The sequence below is a fragment of the Mus caroli genome, unplaced genomic scaffold, assembly GCF_978045245.1.
Source record: "Mus caroli unplaced genomic scaffold, Mus_caroli_1 scaffold_2, whole genome shotgun sequence".
Classification (NCBI taxonomy): Eukaryota; Metazoa; Chordata; class Mammalia; order Rodentia; family Muridae; genus Mus; species Mus caroli.
The window spans coordinates 118,016,941-118,032,794 of record NW_028227257.1 but is presented as its reverse complement, the minus strand read 5'-3'; the positions used below and the strand labels follow the sequence as shown (position 1 = coordinate 118,032,794).

At 38.8% G+C, this 15,854-nt stretch overlaps 1 protein-coding gene and 1 pseudogene across 1 annotated transcript in view; one reads left to right on the top strand and one right to left on the bottom strand.

Moving 5' to 3' along the window:
- Window positions 1-4,464: 4,464 nt before the first annotated feature.
- Window positions 4,465-15,854, top strand: part of Gca (grancalcin) — a 29,564-nt gene continuing 18,174 nt past the window's right edge. The window contains exons 1-2 of the mRNA XM_021185780.2: window positions 4,465-4,620; window positions 12,542-12,715. Coding sequence (XP_021041439.1) covers window positions 4,594-4,620; window positions 12,542-12,715 — 201 coding nt within the window. The 5' untranslated portion in view covers window positions 4,465-4,593. The remainder of the gene's footprint in view (window positions 4,621-12,541; window positions 12,716-15,854) is intronic.
- LOC110289321 (uncharacterized) lies at window positions 8,984-10,642 on the bottom strand (annotated as a pseudogene).

Genomic DNA, 15,854 nt, shown 5'->3' with positions numbered 1-15,854 from the left:
TTACACTGTTGTTTGTATTTTCCAACAGTACATAAAATATACAGATTAATTTCTCTAGAAAGTATACATAATTGTATGTACATATATATGTATATATATATGTATATATATACATACATATATACCTATTTAAGAAATCCATGTGAATGCACTTTAGCAAAATGTAAATAAATAAATAGCACAGTGGATCCAAGGTGACAATTTAACAGTAGACATTACGACTAATGGCTTCTTCCTCAACCTTCAGATTTTATATGCTACAGATTTAAACGTATGCCCTTTCAAATTCATATATTTATGTCTTAAGCTCTAATGTGATAGTATTTGGAGACTGAGTCTTTAGGGGTAATTATTTAGTTGTCTCAATGAGGGTTTGGTCCTCCTGTTGGGTTACTACTATTATAAGAAGAGGATTTATAGACTTTTTTTTTTTTCTTCTCTCTCCACTCTTTCACCAAATAAGCATGATGTTAGGACACTGTAGCATGTAATTTTAAAAACACGCCAAGGTTTTGCCCAGGACCGCGGCTTGCCGGAGCTCTGGCTCCCCTCTTCCCAATCCCTTCCTCTGTTCCACTGATGAAAAACACTCAGACAGCATTATTTAGAACTTGCCAGTTAGCACAATTACTGGGTACAGAATCTCCTGCTCTAAACTTACCAGTTAGCTTGTATCAGCCAGCCTCCACCGACCTCCTTGGCTATACTCAGTGGTGGAGGCCACTGGTTCTAGCTTTCTTGAAATGTTACATCATTGTTTCATGCCTCTCCTACCAAAGCCTGCCCAGAAAAGTCCCCTCCTCTTTCCCTGTGTCTCTTTTTCTGTCCTGGGACCCGGAAGTCCCACCTGTCCCTTCCTTCCAGACTCCCAGACTCCTTTGTTGAACAAATGAAGAACCAATTAGGGAACCAGACTTTAGTATTAACACCTCTCCCTGCAGGACACAGAAAGCAGCTGGTGTAACCAAGGATCAATCCATCACAAATCATTGTCCCCAAAGCATCTTGATCTGAAAATGCCAAGTTCCAGAACAATGAGAAATAAATTTCTATTGTTTTATCCACTAAGGCTGGAACCTTTCCAAAGAAGCTGGGCTGACAGAGCTGCTGTGTGTGTAATCTCTCAAGTGCTACATAGATTTAAAGGCTCACAGAATTACTTTATATATTTGATAAGCTTACATATATGATAGGCTATGTTCTACTAAGTCATAGTGCTGTCTCCCTTATTGGTTATTTTTATGGGCAATAAAGCCAAAAATGTCATTAATTTTGTAGATCACTTCCATTTCTATTATAAAATTACAACAGCTCATTTTCATTTTAGGACCATTTTAGGGTAGTCCTCTATCCTTAAAAATAAGAGGTTTTTTTTTTTTTTTTTTTTTTTGCTTCTTCTCATAGGTGCTGTATCTCAAGAGAATATATAGTTTATTAAGCGGATATCACTGTAATGTTATCAGCTAAACTGTAACTCTTAGTGGTATAAATTCAACAGTATACTTGACATAGTATATATTTGTTTTCACAGATGCTCAGACCTGATAATCCCAGTATTTATGGTTGACTTGGCCCCATCTAAAATAAATGGCTCCTTCTTCAATCTTTAGTGCAGGAAATTCAAAATGACCAGCAGTAAACCCCTCCTCCCTCCACGCCCTCCCCCTCTGTGTGTGTGTGTGTGTGTATGAGAGAGAGAGAGAGAGAGAGAGAGAGAGAGAGAGAGAGAGAGAGAGAGAGAGAGAGAGAGCGCAGGGAGGGGAGAGGGAGAGGGAGAGAGATTGAGGGGGGTGTAGTTGTGCATGTGGAAGCCAGAGGACAACCTAGGTGTTCTTTCTTAGTCTTTGTCTCCTTTTATTTTGAAGCAGAGTTTAACACTGGCCTGTAGCTTGCTTACTATACTTGGCTAGCCCACCAAGCAGCCCTGGGAATCATTCTATCTCTATCTCAATCAGCTTGCTGTAATCATGTAAACTTCATTGCCACCGGAAAATATGTCTCCTGTATTGGAGAAATGGTTACATTATTATTTGGGGACTGATTTTTCTTGGTCAAAGCAAGATGCTTTCTCTTCTGTTTGCCTAGTTAATTTACCTATTATCATTCTTTAAAATATTTTATTTTTAGCAATGTAAATAATTCTTATAATATTTTGAAAAATTATAGTTCGAGGTGGAGAGGGAAGGAAAAATTGAGACCATATACAGGCAAACTATGTGAATTCTGCCTTCATCTCTGATACCAGCTGTGCAGCTGTGGTTATTTGAAATAACAAACAACCTTACTTTTAACTCTAGTAAAAATGACAGCACATGCCTGATGCAGTCCTATATTGAAGAATAACACTTTACAACTTACAGTGTCTGTTACCTGGTGTTCAGTCTACATAGAAAGTCATGTTGCTGAATAATGAACAGCTTATGATTTAAGGCACATACATGCACACATATGTATATCTAGTGGATATGTATACTTAGTAAAGTTACCAAACAATATGGAATAGTTTTCATAATATTATAAATGTTATTCCACATTAATATGGAGTATTCCATAATAATATGAAATAGTCTTCATAAGATACTATTGCCTATACAATGCTAACTGAATCATAAAGACAAGTTATTACTATTTAAAAACATCTGTGGGCTAAAGTGAATTTTTCAAAACACAGTTTATAATACTGCAAAATTTGTACTTTAAAGTTTGGATTTAGAAAGCCTGCCATAGGCTGTGGATTTGAAAACCCTTTCTGTATTTACCTCTACCTCCTTTTCTCCAAGGAAGATACATTGTCAGTATTTGGTATTTTGTCCTACTTGCAAGCTAACAACAAGCTTGCCAGTTTTCATACAAGTTGGCAGAGGCATGGGATTCTTGGGTCAGAAACAAAGGGCTTCATTACTGAAAGTACAATAGAGGCCTGGACAAAGCTCCCTTGGGCCAGTGGGAGAGTCCCTGAGAGCACTCAATTACGTAAGCACTGGGTTTGCTATCAAACTGGAGGAAGCCTGTGTTTAGGTAAGTTTAGTCTCTTTAAAGGAACTGTTAGCAAAGGAGTCCAAAGTTTGTCCTGGAGGGAAGATACTATCTTTGAAAGTGGACATGTAGACATGAAATGAATCTATGGAGATCTGATTCCCAGGGTACAGAAAGGCAATGCTTCAGAGAAACTGTTTTGATAAAAAGAAAGTACAGAAAAATTCTAATCTTAAATTTGGATTAGTGTCGCAATTACAAACAACCCTTCCTAAGCACTTTGAATATGCAGTTTGTCAATTAGAATACAACTTGGCATAGGTTTCTTCTGCTAAGAGAATCACCTGCTACCTACTGAGTCACGCTCTCATTCATTTTATCAAGCAGGTTTTTATTCTACTTCTCTTTTAATAGATCCCAATATTAGCTAAATAAATAGCTACTGCTGCAGAGACTGGCACTTTCTCAATAGTAGGGTGGATACTAGCAACTTGCATCTTTCTGCCTCTTCTGATAAAATTGTTTCACAAGGTTCAGCACGTTCTTCCGGCTGTAGTACAGCAGAGCGATTGTTAAATTACTCAGGGCTGCAAGGCTGATTTCCTCTGCTAATACTTAACATTTTTTGATAGGCTTATTTTTTTAATATTAGGTCTTTCCTTTTTCATAAAGAAATCAAAATGGTATCCCTTTTGTTTATAAGTTAATTCTAAAGCTTCCTTCTTCTTCTGAATTCTAGACTCGGAGAAACAAAATTCAGGATTTTCAGAGAGAAGCAGGCTTGTCCTTCCTTTTTGCAAAATGATAAAAACCAAGATGTTCTCTTGATGTTTATAATCAGATATAATCATGTATCAATAGTTTTCTCAAAAGTTGAATCACTGGTAAAGTTACTAAATAATATGGAGGACACCATGTAAGTAATATAAACAATATTCTAAAAAGCAGATGTGTATTTTTTGTGCAGTATTTGGGACATACAGATTATTTAAAAATCTCTTCAAAAATCAAATTCAATAGAGATCCTGTATTTTTCTTTGCTACTTTTGGCAACTGTGGCCACCATTTATCTACAAAACTACAAATAACCTTTCTCACATTAGGTATCAAGTGCGGCAAGCAATAGCTATGGTGGTCATGGTTTTGAAACTCTGATCCTGCATCCACACCACACAGAACCGTGAGTAACTACAAAGTTACAATTTGGTCCAAAGGAAATACGGATAGGCTACAAGAAGTCATCGCCTGGTCGGTTTGGGGTTTCTGCTGAGAAAAGAAACTCTAGGAGTTGATGGCCTGGAGAAGCTCTCCTTGGAGGGTGGGGAAATAATTGTGGAGGAGGCTTCTGGTAAGAACTTGAAAGAACCAGTAAGAGAGATGGACTGGAATCCAGGAGACAGGCTGCAGCCAATCACAGGTGAGATGGGCGGGGCTTGCTCTGGCAGGGGCGGGCCTGCGGTCGGGGGCGGGACTCCAGGCGGAGCCGGCTCGCGGGAGCGGAGGTGCGTGTTACTGTGCTCGGACCTTCCGCACCTGTCGCACGCACTTGCGCTTTCCCCGCTCTAAGCTGCGCTGACGCTGACTTACTGGTGACGCGTTACTTTCGATCGCCTGGTCATGGCCTACCCGGGATACGGAGGGGCGGTAAGTCCTCGCGAGCTGTGGCGACCCTGCGGGCCGCATCGCCATGCGGAGTTCACCCTGTGGCCCTGGCAGTGCCCTCTGGTACCAGGCGACGCCTGGACACCGTGAGGTGCTAGAAGCTGGGGCTGGGCGGGGCCCTGCGCCCAGGGGAGAACCGCGAGCTGGAGTCTGGTCCAGAGCCTCAAGAAACGTCCTTGTCCAGGCGGTGGTGTGAAATGTTTGTGCTTTCTAGATTTTGTTTATAGAGTGGAGCAAAAGATCACGTCTTGTTCCATTTACCTTTTGTGATCTATCCCCAACTTAAGTAGTTTTTCTAGTTATCTTTTTCCTGAGTTGAGTTTTTATTTATTTGTTTTTATAACCATATCTTGTCTTTTAAGTTGCTTATAAAAAAAAAATGAGATGTACGTTCAGTGCCTCCTAAACTTTTCTTTTTCTATTGTACCAAGCGCGAGCTGATTTTATAGACTTTGCTTTTGGAGGTGTTCGGCTGTTCCCTCTTCTGTAACCTTAATCCTCAGTACCTCTGAGAGTTTCAAGTCATTATTGTGGGTAGACCCTTCCTCTTTCGAAAGAAGCTAAACTTTCCCTCCCCTCATCAATGATCTATCTGCCCAGTGAGGCCGGGTATCTAGTGTGGCTGGGCAGTGGTCACTGCAGTGCTGACAGAAGAGAGCAGATTTTCTAGGCCTATTGCTATTTGTTGGTCCCTAAAAAGAGAAATTAATGTTTTGTTACAGATAGGAGTAGACATTGGCATGTGATTATGGGCTTCAAAAAATAATCCCTACCCTTGGGACTAAGTGATTAGTTTAAAAAGTAATTTTTCAGTTCTAGGCCTTCAGGTTCAATACACACTTTACTGAAACTGGTTTGCTTGTAGTTACTTACTTGAATTCCAGCTAGCATTGTGCACTTTCAAATATATACTCCTCATTAGTCATTTAAATGGACTGAGAATGCCCTTAAGGTAATGTTATCAGTCCACCTTTTAATACTTGTTATATTTAGTTGTTATATTTTAAAAAAAATAGAAAGTAGTTTTTGCTAGGAGATACACCTTTATCTAATAAAGCATATATTTCACGGGATGCATTTCCAATAAATTTTCATTTGTTTAATGATTATTTATCAGAGATAGCTGAGGATGTAGCTTAGAGTGCTTCCCTGCGTTGGATCCTCAGAATCACATAAATTGGGCATGCTAGCCTGGCCTGAAATCCCAGCCCTTGAGAGGTGGGGGCAGGAACTCCAAGAGTTCAAGGTCATTCTCAGCTTGAGGCTAATCTGAGCTACAGGAGACCTTGTATAAATTAGTAAACAAGGAGTCAGTCCCAGCTAGAACCAGCTGAGCATGGCAGCTCATGATGTCACCCTCAGACTTTGTAGGCCAAGGCAGAATTGTTGAGAGTTTCAAGGCCAGCCTGTGTCTGCAATGGGGTCTAGGCTCTCCTGAGGCACAGTACAAAATCTTGTCCCCCAAATGTACAAAGGCTAAAATAAAATAAGAATCCTCAAGTTGTATACTTTTGTATATTATTATTTCTGTACTAATAAAATTGTATCTTGACCTAAAGGAGTTTTCTTTCTCATTTTGGTCATAAGAATGAAAACAAAATAAACATATGCATATTGAAGTATAAATGTGACAGGAACATCTGTGGTTTTTGTAAAGTTTAAGCATTAAATACACAGAAATTTAAGGGATCCAAATCGTTACAATTTTTATATAATTTCATTTTGGAAAACTATGTTTCTTCAAGAAAAAAAATACTAGACCACTTCTAAAATCCTCTAAAATGAAGGTTCTCTTAATGTATAAATACACTTGGATACGAAATTTATTTTAAAAACACATATACATAAGTTCTCAGTAGAACTATAAAAAATAAATTTTTATGAACTATTTTAAACTGATAAACCACAGAAGAAAGTATATTACTTGTGAAAATACAATGAACATCTGTAATATTTTTTATCACACATTCAAGCACTATAATGTTTTCTATCTTTGCCTTTCATTTCTTAGTTGATTCTTACACATTTGCTAATTATAAATACAGATTTTACCTCAAACCCAGTTCTGAGATTGAGTGCCAGGAAAAGCAAAAGTCCAGATTTTTATGTTGACATCATGGTTTTAATTTTTAAAAATTGTTTAAAATACAATGCCCAACAAAATAGTGCAGTGGTACAAACCATCTATCCATCCATCCAACCAAACAACCAACCAACCAACCAACCAGCCAGCCAACCAATCAACCAGCCAACCAACCAACCAGCCAACCAACCAACCAGCCATCCAGCCATCCAGCCATCCAGCCATCCAGCCAACCAGTCAACCAACCAACAAACCAACCAGTCAAACAACCAAACAACCAAACAAATAGCCAACCAACCAAACAAACAAACTAACCCAAGCAGAATCATGTGGTTATATGTAATAATTATTCATCATATGAGAAGTTTATTTTAATGTGGTATCTAGGAAATAGTTGCTCTGGGAGTTTCCTCAATAAAATATACAAAAGTGACTTAAACAAATACTCCCTCCAAAAATAAGAGTACTTCATAAGGGGCACACAATTACAGTTTTGCTAATCCTAAAGGCGGGGAGAAAAATAAAATAGTATCAAACAGTACATCTACCTCACATATAATTCCCATGGAACTACCAATGGCATCTATGCAATGTGCCTCTTTTTCTAGTGTATAGCTACCTACCAACAAAGGAAGGATGATTCTAAAAGTCATGGTACTGCACAGGTGGTTTGTGGTCGGTACCCCACACATGAGGAAAATGCATGTAGTTCAGCATCCATAGAGCACAGTGTGAAGATACTGTGCCTAGACACAGCAGATACTCCAGAGCAGAAAGATATCCACAAGGAGAGTTAATTTATAAAACCATAGCACACAGTTAAGATAACATCGAGACACACATATACTGCAGTCTTTAAAGAAAGCCGATCATCTATCTCATTGTACAAGGATAGGGAGTAATTACAGTTACCTATCATGGTTTTGATAACACACACACACACACACACTTGTAGATACATGTATAGAATGAGTGTGTAAGTGGAATTTATTTGTCATATTTCTCAAGTTAAATTTCTGTGGATCTGCAACTTCCAGGAAAGAAAAAAAAATAAAGGAAAAAATAAAAGCCCTCTTCACTACAAGTTAAGAAAGGTCTCTATTCTCCATCTCGAAGATTCGCTTCAGACATTTTGTTCTACAGTTCATCTGATAATTAAATTAATGGAATTTTCCATTTCTGAATGTGTATTTTCGTTTGCCAGTTGTTTCAACAAACAAGTGTCTTTTAATGTTTAAACTAGCTGCTGCAAAATATTTAAGAGAGGATTTAAACTCCAGATCTGACGGATTAAACAGCAAATCAAAACAAGGGAAAAAATTCTAGGGGTTTATGCCAGGTGTAAACATATGTAAAATTTAAATTGCAGGTTTCATACTAAGTTAAGGAAAGATTCCACCCTTCCAGTCCATTCTATTATAAAGATCTGGCAATTGATAGGGAGAAAATGTATGTGAATGATTGCAAGAAAAAAATGGTCTATTTTCCTAACAGAAACATATCTGTTCTACTTAGTCTCTTCAATTTAATAACTTCATAGTTTGCTGCCAACATTTTAAACAGATTGGAATATCAGGTTATACAATAGAAAAACATCCATCAAAATTTAGCAAAGAAAACTCACATATGATATTTTCTTTAAATTTTTATTTATTCACTTTATATCCTGTTTACTGCAGTCACCCCTGCCCCCAATTCTTCCCCTAACCACCCCCCGTTTTCCTATGAAAGAGTAGAGGCCCAACCTGTGGCACATCAAGTCTCTGTGGGGCTGGGTGCATCCTTTTCCACTGAGGCCATACAAGACAGCTCAGGTAGAAGAACATATCTCACAGACAGGCAACAGTTTTTGGGATAGCCCTCACTCCAGTTGTTCAGGATCCTCCTGAAACTACATATGTGCTGCATGTGTGTGCACGGTGGGGGAGAGGGGTATAAGCTATTATTTTAACGATTAAAGAAATATAAAATGGCTGATTCCTCTGTTAGCAGAAACATTTATATTTATAAATATATTTATAAATCTACCATGTGTAAACATGTACATAAATAGATAATGTAGATATGAAAGACTGATTACACAGTCTGAGTTTGAACCATGTGTGGGACCAGCAGTTTGTTTCAGGTCATGACCCAATATGGCCCCTGCATCTTTTTTTTTTTTTTTTTGGTTTTGGGTTTTGGTTTTTTTCGATACAGGGTTTCTCTGTGTAGTTCTGGCTGTCCTGGAACTCACTCTGTATACCAGGCGAACTCAGAAATTCACCTGCCTCTGTCTCCTGAGTGCTGGGAGTAAAGGCGTGTGCCACCATGCCCCGGCAGCCCCTGCATCTTTAAGAACTGAATAATAAAAGAAGACCAGCAACAATTTGAGGTGGAAGGTGACTGAGGGGATAGTACTCAATACTTAATATTGAAAACTTGCTGCAGAGAGCCAGCTCAAAGGGAAGGCTGTGCAAGTTGGACTTGTCATTCAAATGTACTTTCAGGTTCTCCAGGGTACCAGATTCTTCGGGAAGATGAATAGCAGGTCGTCTTCGATGATGATAGGATGTGCAAGCGATAAGGTGATCAGTACTGCTGCACTGCTTGATGTCAAAAACAATTTCTGTAAATCCTTAAGATAAGCAATTTCATTGGTCAAGGGCTCTGATTTGTTCTCCCATAGACCCAATTCTTTTAATTTCCTAAGGTTTACAAGATTTTGGGGAAGCATCTTTGGAAAATTGTTTGTTAATACTAAAACCTCATGCAAGACAAGTTCAGACACATCCCCTGAGAACTTGGTGAGCCAGTTAGTACCCAAAGTCAGTTCTGACATAACTGTCCAAGTTCCCAAATCTAAAAGAAGTGAGGTTAACTGATGGTCTTCATATTCAACTTAATTAATTTAGGATTAACCTCTGGAGAGAATTTCAAAATGCGGTTCTGTGGATTCAGTTGGGATTTATGTTAAGGGAATAAATTGTGGAAAGCTCATATGGACCCACTGGATATAATTGGAAGCGATTTCTAGCTAAGGTCTGGCTACTCAGTTTTAGAAGACCAAGACTCTTTAGTGTAGAAATTGCTATTTTTTAAAATTAAAATTCTTAGATTTACAGCACTTTGCTAATGATTTGGGTATTCCTGACAGTCTATTATATCTCAGGCCAAGATGGTTTAAACTGAACAGATTTCCTATTGGGTGTGGGAGGTCTGTTTGTTCATTGTTCTGCAAGTCAAGGTTGGTTTATCTGGATGCAGTTTCCAATGTCCTTTGGAAAGTGTTCAAGTTGATTGTGAGCTGCATCCAGCATAAAGATACATAACTTGCCAGTTTCAACTGTTAGTTTAGGATTTTGTTCTCTTGAGTGCTGAGTTTAGGCAGGTTTTTCATGTCCTTCTCCTAAAGTATAGAGCAGGGAGTAAATCAAGCCTATCACCATTGAAGGAATTCCCCAAATTGAGCATCCACAGCTTCTTCAAGAATCAGGCAAACTAGTCAGTGAACTTCCACTGAGAGCCAAGTGTCAGGAGATTTACTAGACAGCCCATCCCTGCTGGGGGAGCTTGTAATTTGTTACTGTATAAATAAAGCTCTATTAATTGAGTCAGCCCTTTGATTGATGATGGCAGTATATTGTATAGATCCCTCAGATATTTCCTCCAGGCAGTCGTTAAGCGCCTTACTAGCTGAGTTGTTTGTAAGTCCAAGTGCTGGATTTGGCTGTTTGATGGTATTGTTCACTGTAAAAGCCATCCCTGCTTGGACAGCACTGAAATCCTACCTTCCATTTTTCCCATTCCCTTTGGTTTTAGGTTCTTTTTCTTTGTTTCCTCCAAACCTCTAGAAGCTTTTGCCTCGTTTTCTTTTTCCTTGGTGGACTGTACTTGGGATCTTTCTTTGTAGTCTTTTTCTTTGCCTAATCTAGCACACATGGGGACTCAAGATGAGACAAAATACTACATGGACTTATTTTATTTGTGAGAAATCCAGATTGGAAGATGAAGAAACAAAGATCTTACAATCAAGTAAGCCTTGGTGGGGCTGGAGCGATGACTCAGCAGTTCAGACTCCTGGGTGCTCTAACAGAGAATCAGGGTTCAATTCCCAGCACCCACAAGGATACTCTCAATCGTCTGTAATTCCAGTTCCTGTGTATCCGAAGCTCACTCTACCCTCTTCAATCACTGTATATGTAGTACCAGCATACAAGAAGGCAAAACCACATATAATAAAAATAAATAAATCCGAAAAAAGAAGTGTTGACAGGAGGAAGGAATTGTCTTGGAGACACACCCATCTGTTGTGTGTTGTATCTCATAGTGTTATGGTCAGTTCTGATAACTCACTCTGACGGATATCATGGTGCCGGGGTGGGGGGGTGTCAGGGACTACTCATGACCCCTTCCTGAATGTATTTCCTACAGTTCCTCTGCTTCCTTCATGCCTTCTGCTTTACCACAGCCCAGAGGCACCTGAACAGTCTACCAGCAGGTTCCTGAGTCACGTGTGTTTCTCCCTCATTCTTGTAATTCTTTTCTCTTTCTGCCCTCCGGCAGTCTTTGCTGCTCCTGGTGCAAAGATCCAGGGCAAGGCAATTTTTTGGTTGTTGTTCAGAATTGAGTAATGAACAGCGTTAATGCTTCTTTCATCTCTGGAGTCATAAAAATGCAACACAGTATGCTTTCCCAAGTATTCATCTGGAATATAGACTGTGACCATCACAAAAGTACATGGGCAGCTTCAGTAGTCAGACTATGTTTGAATACCTGGCCCATTCCAGAATCCTTGAAGTTTCAGATCCTCAAAGACAGAAAGGACAGACTACTTTCCTGTTTCACGGACAGATGAAAATCAGCATGAACGATGGGAAGTGCTTAGCGTGGAACCGAGCTACTCTAACGCCCTCTGTGGTTGTCCACCAGATTTTCATGCTGGTTTGGAAGAGGACTTTGATTGGAATCATCTTTTTATTTTCCTCTGGTCACTATACTTTTTGGAAGAAAAAAACATTTCCGACAGTGAAGGGTGCTTCAGCTCTATGCTTTCCCATGTTTAGGCTATGGCTTCGTTGCATATACCAGATTTCCAACTAAGACCATGCCTGGAAGTGTACTTATTAGTTTACTATAGGTGAAACCCCAAGGTTTTACTTTCTGTTTGTGCCTGCTTTTAGTTTTGCTTAAGATCATACATACATTTTTCCTTTTAAGTAGTGGTCCTCTACCTGTGGGTTATGACCTTCTTGGGGTCAAATGATCCTTTCACTGGGATGGCCGAAGACCACCCCAAACCATATATAATTACATAACAATTCATAACTGAAGCAAAGTTACAGTTATGAAGCTGAAAGTAATTTTATAGTTGGATGTCATCCCAACATGAGGAACTATTTTGAAGGATCATAGCATTGGGAAGGCTGGGAACCACCGTTTTAAAGGTTCCCTGAGGCTTGAGGCTGAAGGGCAGGCTCAGTGGTTAAGAGCAGACCCTGCTCATGTAGAGTACCCAAGTTCAGTACTCAGGCAGCTCACAGCTCTAGCTTTAGGGGATCAAACATCTTTTGGCTTCTGTAGGTACCTACACTCACCTGCCCAACCCTCTCCCTTACATATATTCCCATAATTAGAGGGTAGAAACTTCTCTTTTTTAGTTTTTTTTTTTTTTAAATGTCAAGTAATGTGTTGACAAACTGTGTTTTAATACAGGGCAGATGGTATCTTATAGTCTAAGCTTTAGTGGTGGATATGTTTGTAAAATTTGGCCACTGGATTTTTAGGTTTTGGGTGATTTCTAATAACTTTTTATAGTAACGTCTTCTTTTCACTCAACAGTTTGGAAACTTCAGTGGTCAGATTCCGGGCATGCAAATGCAGATGGGCCAGCCAATGCCAGCGGCAGGTCCCAATATGTTCTCTGGTGGTTACCCTGGATACCTGGGTTATTCTGACAGCTACTCCCCTCCCGACGACTCCATGTGGACTTACTTCACAGCTGTTGCTGGGCAGGTGAGGTGGTAAATCTTTTACCATATACTAGTCGATAATTGATCACTATCCACTTAGTGTAACATGTAAAATGTCTTTTATAAAGTTTATGTCTTAAACTTGTGTAGAATAATACTGTTCTTCTCAAAGATGGGGGTAGACATAACTGCTTTATTTTTTTAAGTTCCATTGAGTTTGCTCTTGACAATTTCACATGTGAGTGAGGTGCAGTCTTATCATTATAACATAATCTACTCCCATTAACATCCCATCTTCCTTACAAGTCCCCTTCCCACAGGCATGGCCTTCATTGTTGTTGTTATTTGTTTGTTGGTTTTTGAGATTCACTGAGTTTAATTGGGATCAATGTGAGAGATGGCTAGTAAACTGCTCATTTGACTGAAAGGGGCAACACCTCAAGCTGGAGAGTCTGATTCTTCCTGACAGTGTGCTTTCTGTGGGAGTGGATGTGCTTTGTCCCGTTCAAGCTAAAGTGTAATTGCAAATGTGTTGGCATTGAGCAACAGTGGGGCCCTTGAGGGGTAATTGGAGCCTTAGGGTTGCATCCTCTTGGCAGGATGAGTGTGGTTTCTTTCAATGCATTGAAAGCAAGCGTTCACCTCCCCTCCTTCTTCTTGGACATACGCTTTTATTCTTCAAACACTACCTGGACTTTTATGCCCATCTGCTACTCACAGAAAATCAGGTGGCTCTCTCCACAAACAGCCAGACCCTGCCTGGCTTCCAAAACTGTGAGCCAAGATAAACTTTTAATAAATGTGCCGGTTTCAGGTGTATGGTCATAGCTACAGACAGTGGAATATATGATCATACCCCAAATTAAACATTTACTAGTTGTTTTTGGAATTATGTGTGTATGTCTGTGTGTGTATCTCTCTCTTTCTGTGTGTGTGTATGTATGTGTGTGAGTCTGTGTGTGTGTGTATGTCTTGGTGTGTGTCTGTGTGTGTATCTGTCTGTATGTCTCTGTGTGTCTGTGTGTGGACATGAGTGGCAGTGCCCATGGAGTCCAGAGGCTTCTGATCATGTGGAGCTAAGGAGTCACAGGTAGATGTGAGCCACTTGACCAGGTTCTGGAAATCAAACTTTGATCTTTAGAAAAGCAGTAAGAGCTCTTAATCATTGGGTCGTCTCTCCACGCCTGCTGAATTATATTTACATTTTAAAAGAAATTTCTTTATTAGGTTTCACACTGAGAAACACCCTACTCTCCTTAAATGACTTTTAAATACAAAACTAAGTCGACTGATTTATGAGAGAAAAGGATGAATGCTCACAGTTTGCTTGAATACAAAGACGTTTTAGAACTGTAACTTAATAAGGATAGGATAATATTCTCAGCTTTGGCATCAATTCCATTAACTCTAAATACACATATTGCAGTTAAGATGTAAGTATGTCAAATGATGCATTAGGAAATCACTTCTGCTGTCAGACATTAATTCAAGTTGAGAAACTGCATGTGTTATCACAGACAAAGCTATATCATTTTTAGTAATAAATGGTTTAAGTTGATGGCACATTGCTACAGAGATTATCAAAATCATGTTGAGACTTTTCTATTTTTTTTAACACAAAAATGAAAGCAAAATCTTAAACTTAATGGTGTGCTATGGTATTAGCAATTAGTCTCTACTACTCTGAATACATATGTAGGCCAGCTGTTTGTGATCACAGAGCAGTTCGAGCCTGCCAATTCAGGTTTCTGACTTGTTATTGACAGTATGTGATTGTAGTGGCTTTGCCTCTTCTTATACTATTAATATATTAATTTATCATAATTAAGTAATTTTATACATACTATCCTGGCTAGGGGCTCATAGTGCTGTCTTGAAAATTACGGGCATGAGATGCAGATAAAGGGCCATAGGAGTAGAGTTTCATAGCTACAGACTGGATCTGCGGCCCAGAGCTTTGTGCTTCCTGATTTGTTAAGATGTAACAAGCCACATGACAACCTCCTCTGCCATGGACACAGCCCAAGTCACTGTGTCTTCTTCACCATGATGACTGTGTCCATATAAATTGTCAATCAAAGTGAAAACTCTAGTTTTAAAAAATAGTTTCTAAAAAGTATTGGGCCATAGCAATAAAGTAATTTATACAGTAGTATACTCATTTGTGTTGGTTTTCACTGCATTTGATATGAAGGAAATATTATTTATTTCATTAAAATATTATTTCATTATTACAATTATTATTTTATGCGTATGTATAACATGGAACTATGTACATATGTATAAAATCTTAATTATATTTTATATCTGGATGCAAGCGTGTATATAAAACCACATCTATATTGTGTGTGTTTCTACCCATGTTTCCTAGCTCACAAATCTTTCCCCTAGTCAGGGGAAGTTAGAATTTCTCATTTGTAAGGCAGCTTGTAGAAACTCCATCTTCCCCTGCTTTCTGATTGCCATAAAGAAATCCCATTCCTTATTTTGCATGGTGACTTGTTACAAAGCCCTCAGTCCAGAACAGTTCTGCTGTGTCCTGTGTATGCTGTAGGAGATGTGAATGCTGTGAATTACATGTGAGAACAGAGCAATATGCCTCTGAACTGTGATGCAAAATATTAAAAGATGTCTATTTCTTCCAAATATCATTTGGATCAAATTCCTAAATTTTTATTGCCTTTTTTTTCTTTTGTTGGCCCTTTTCAAAATGAATCAAAAGTTATCTGGTGGACTGTTTCATTGAGAATAAATATTACAATATGAAACATTATAATAATATATTTTGTATATATAAGTGGGTTTAAAAACTATAAAGTCACAGTCAAGCCTTACTTGATACCAGTATTGTGCTCTGGAATATTAGGCAGTAGAAAGAATAGAGAGGATGAGACCAGTTGCCCACAGTCCCCTTTGAGTGAATGTCACAATGATCAAGAACCTAGTAGACCCCACCTAATATTTTTATCTGTTAGGGGACCAGTGCATTAGCCATTCACCTCTGGCAGACATTCAACTCAAACACAATACATACTAGGTGAGAGGAAGTTTTTAAACTCCATTTTAACTTTTTGAACTAAAATCTGTGGTCCATTCTTGACTGAAACTGTGTTGTGGCAAAGGACTACATCATTTTAGTAGTATGGCCCTTCTTTAAAAAACTAAGCAATTGAAATGAAAGA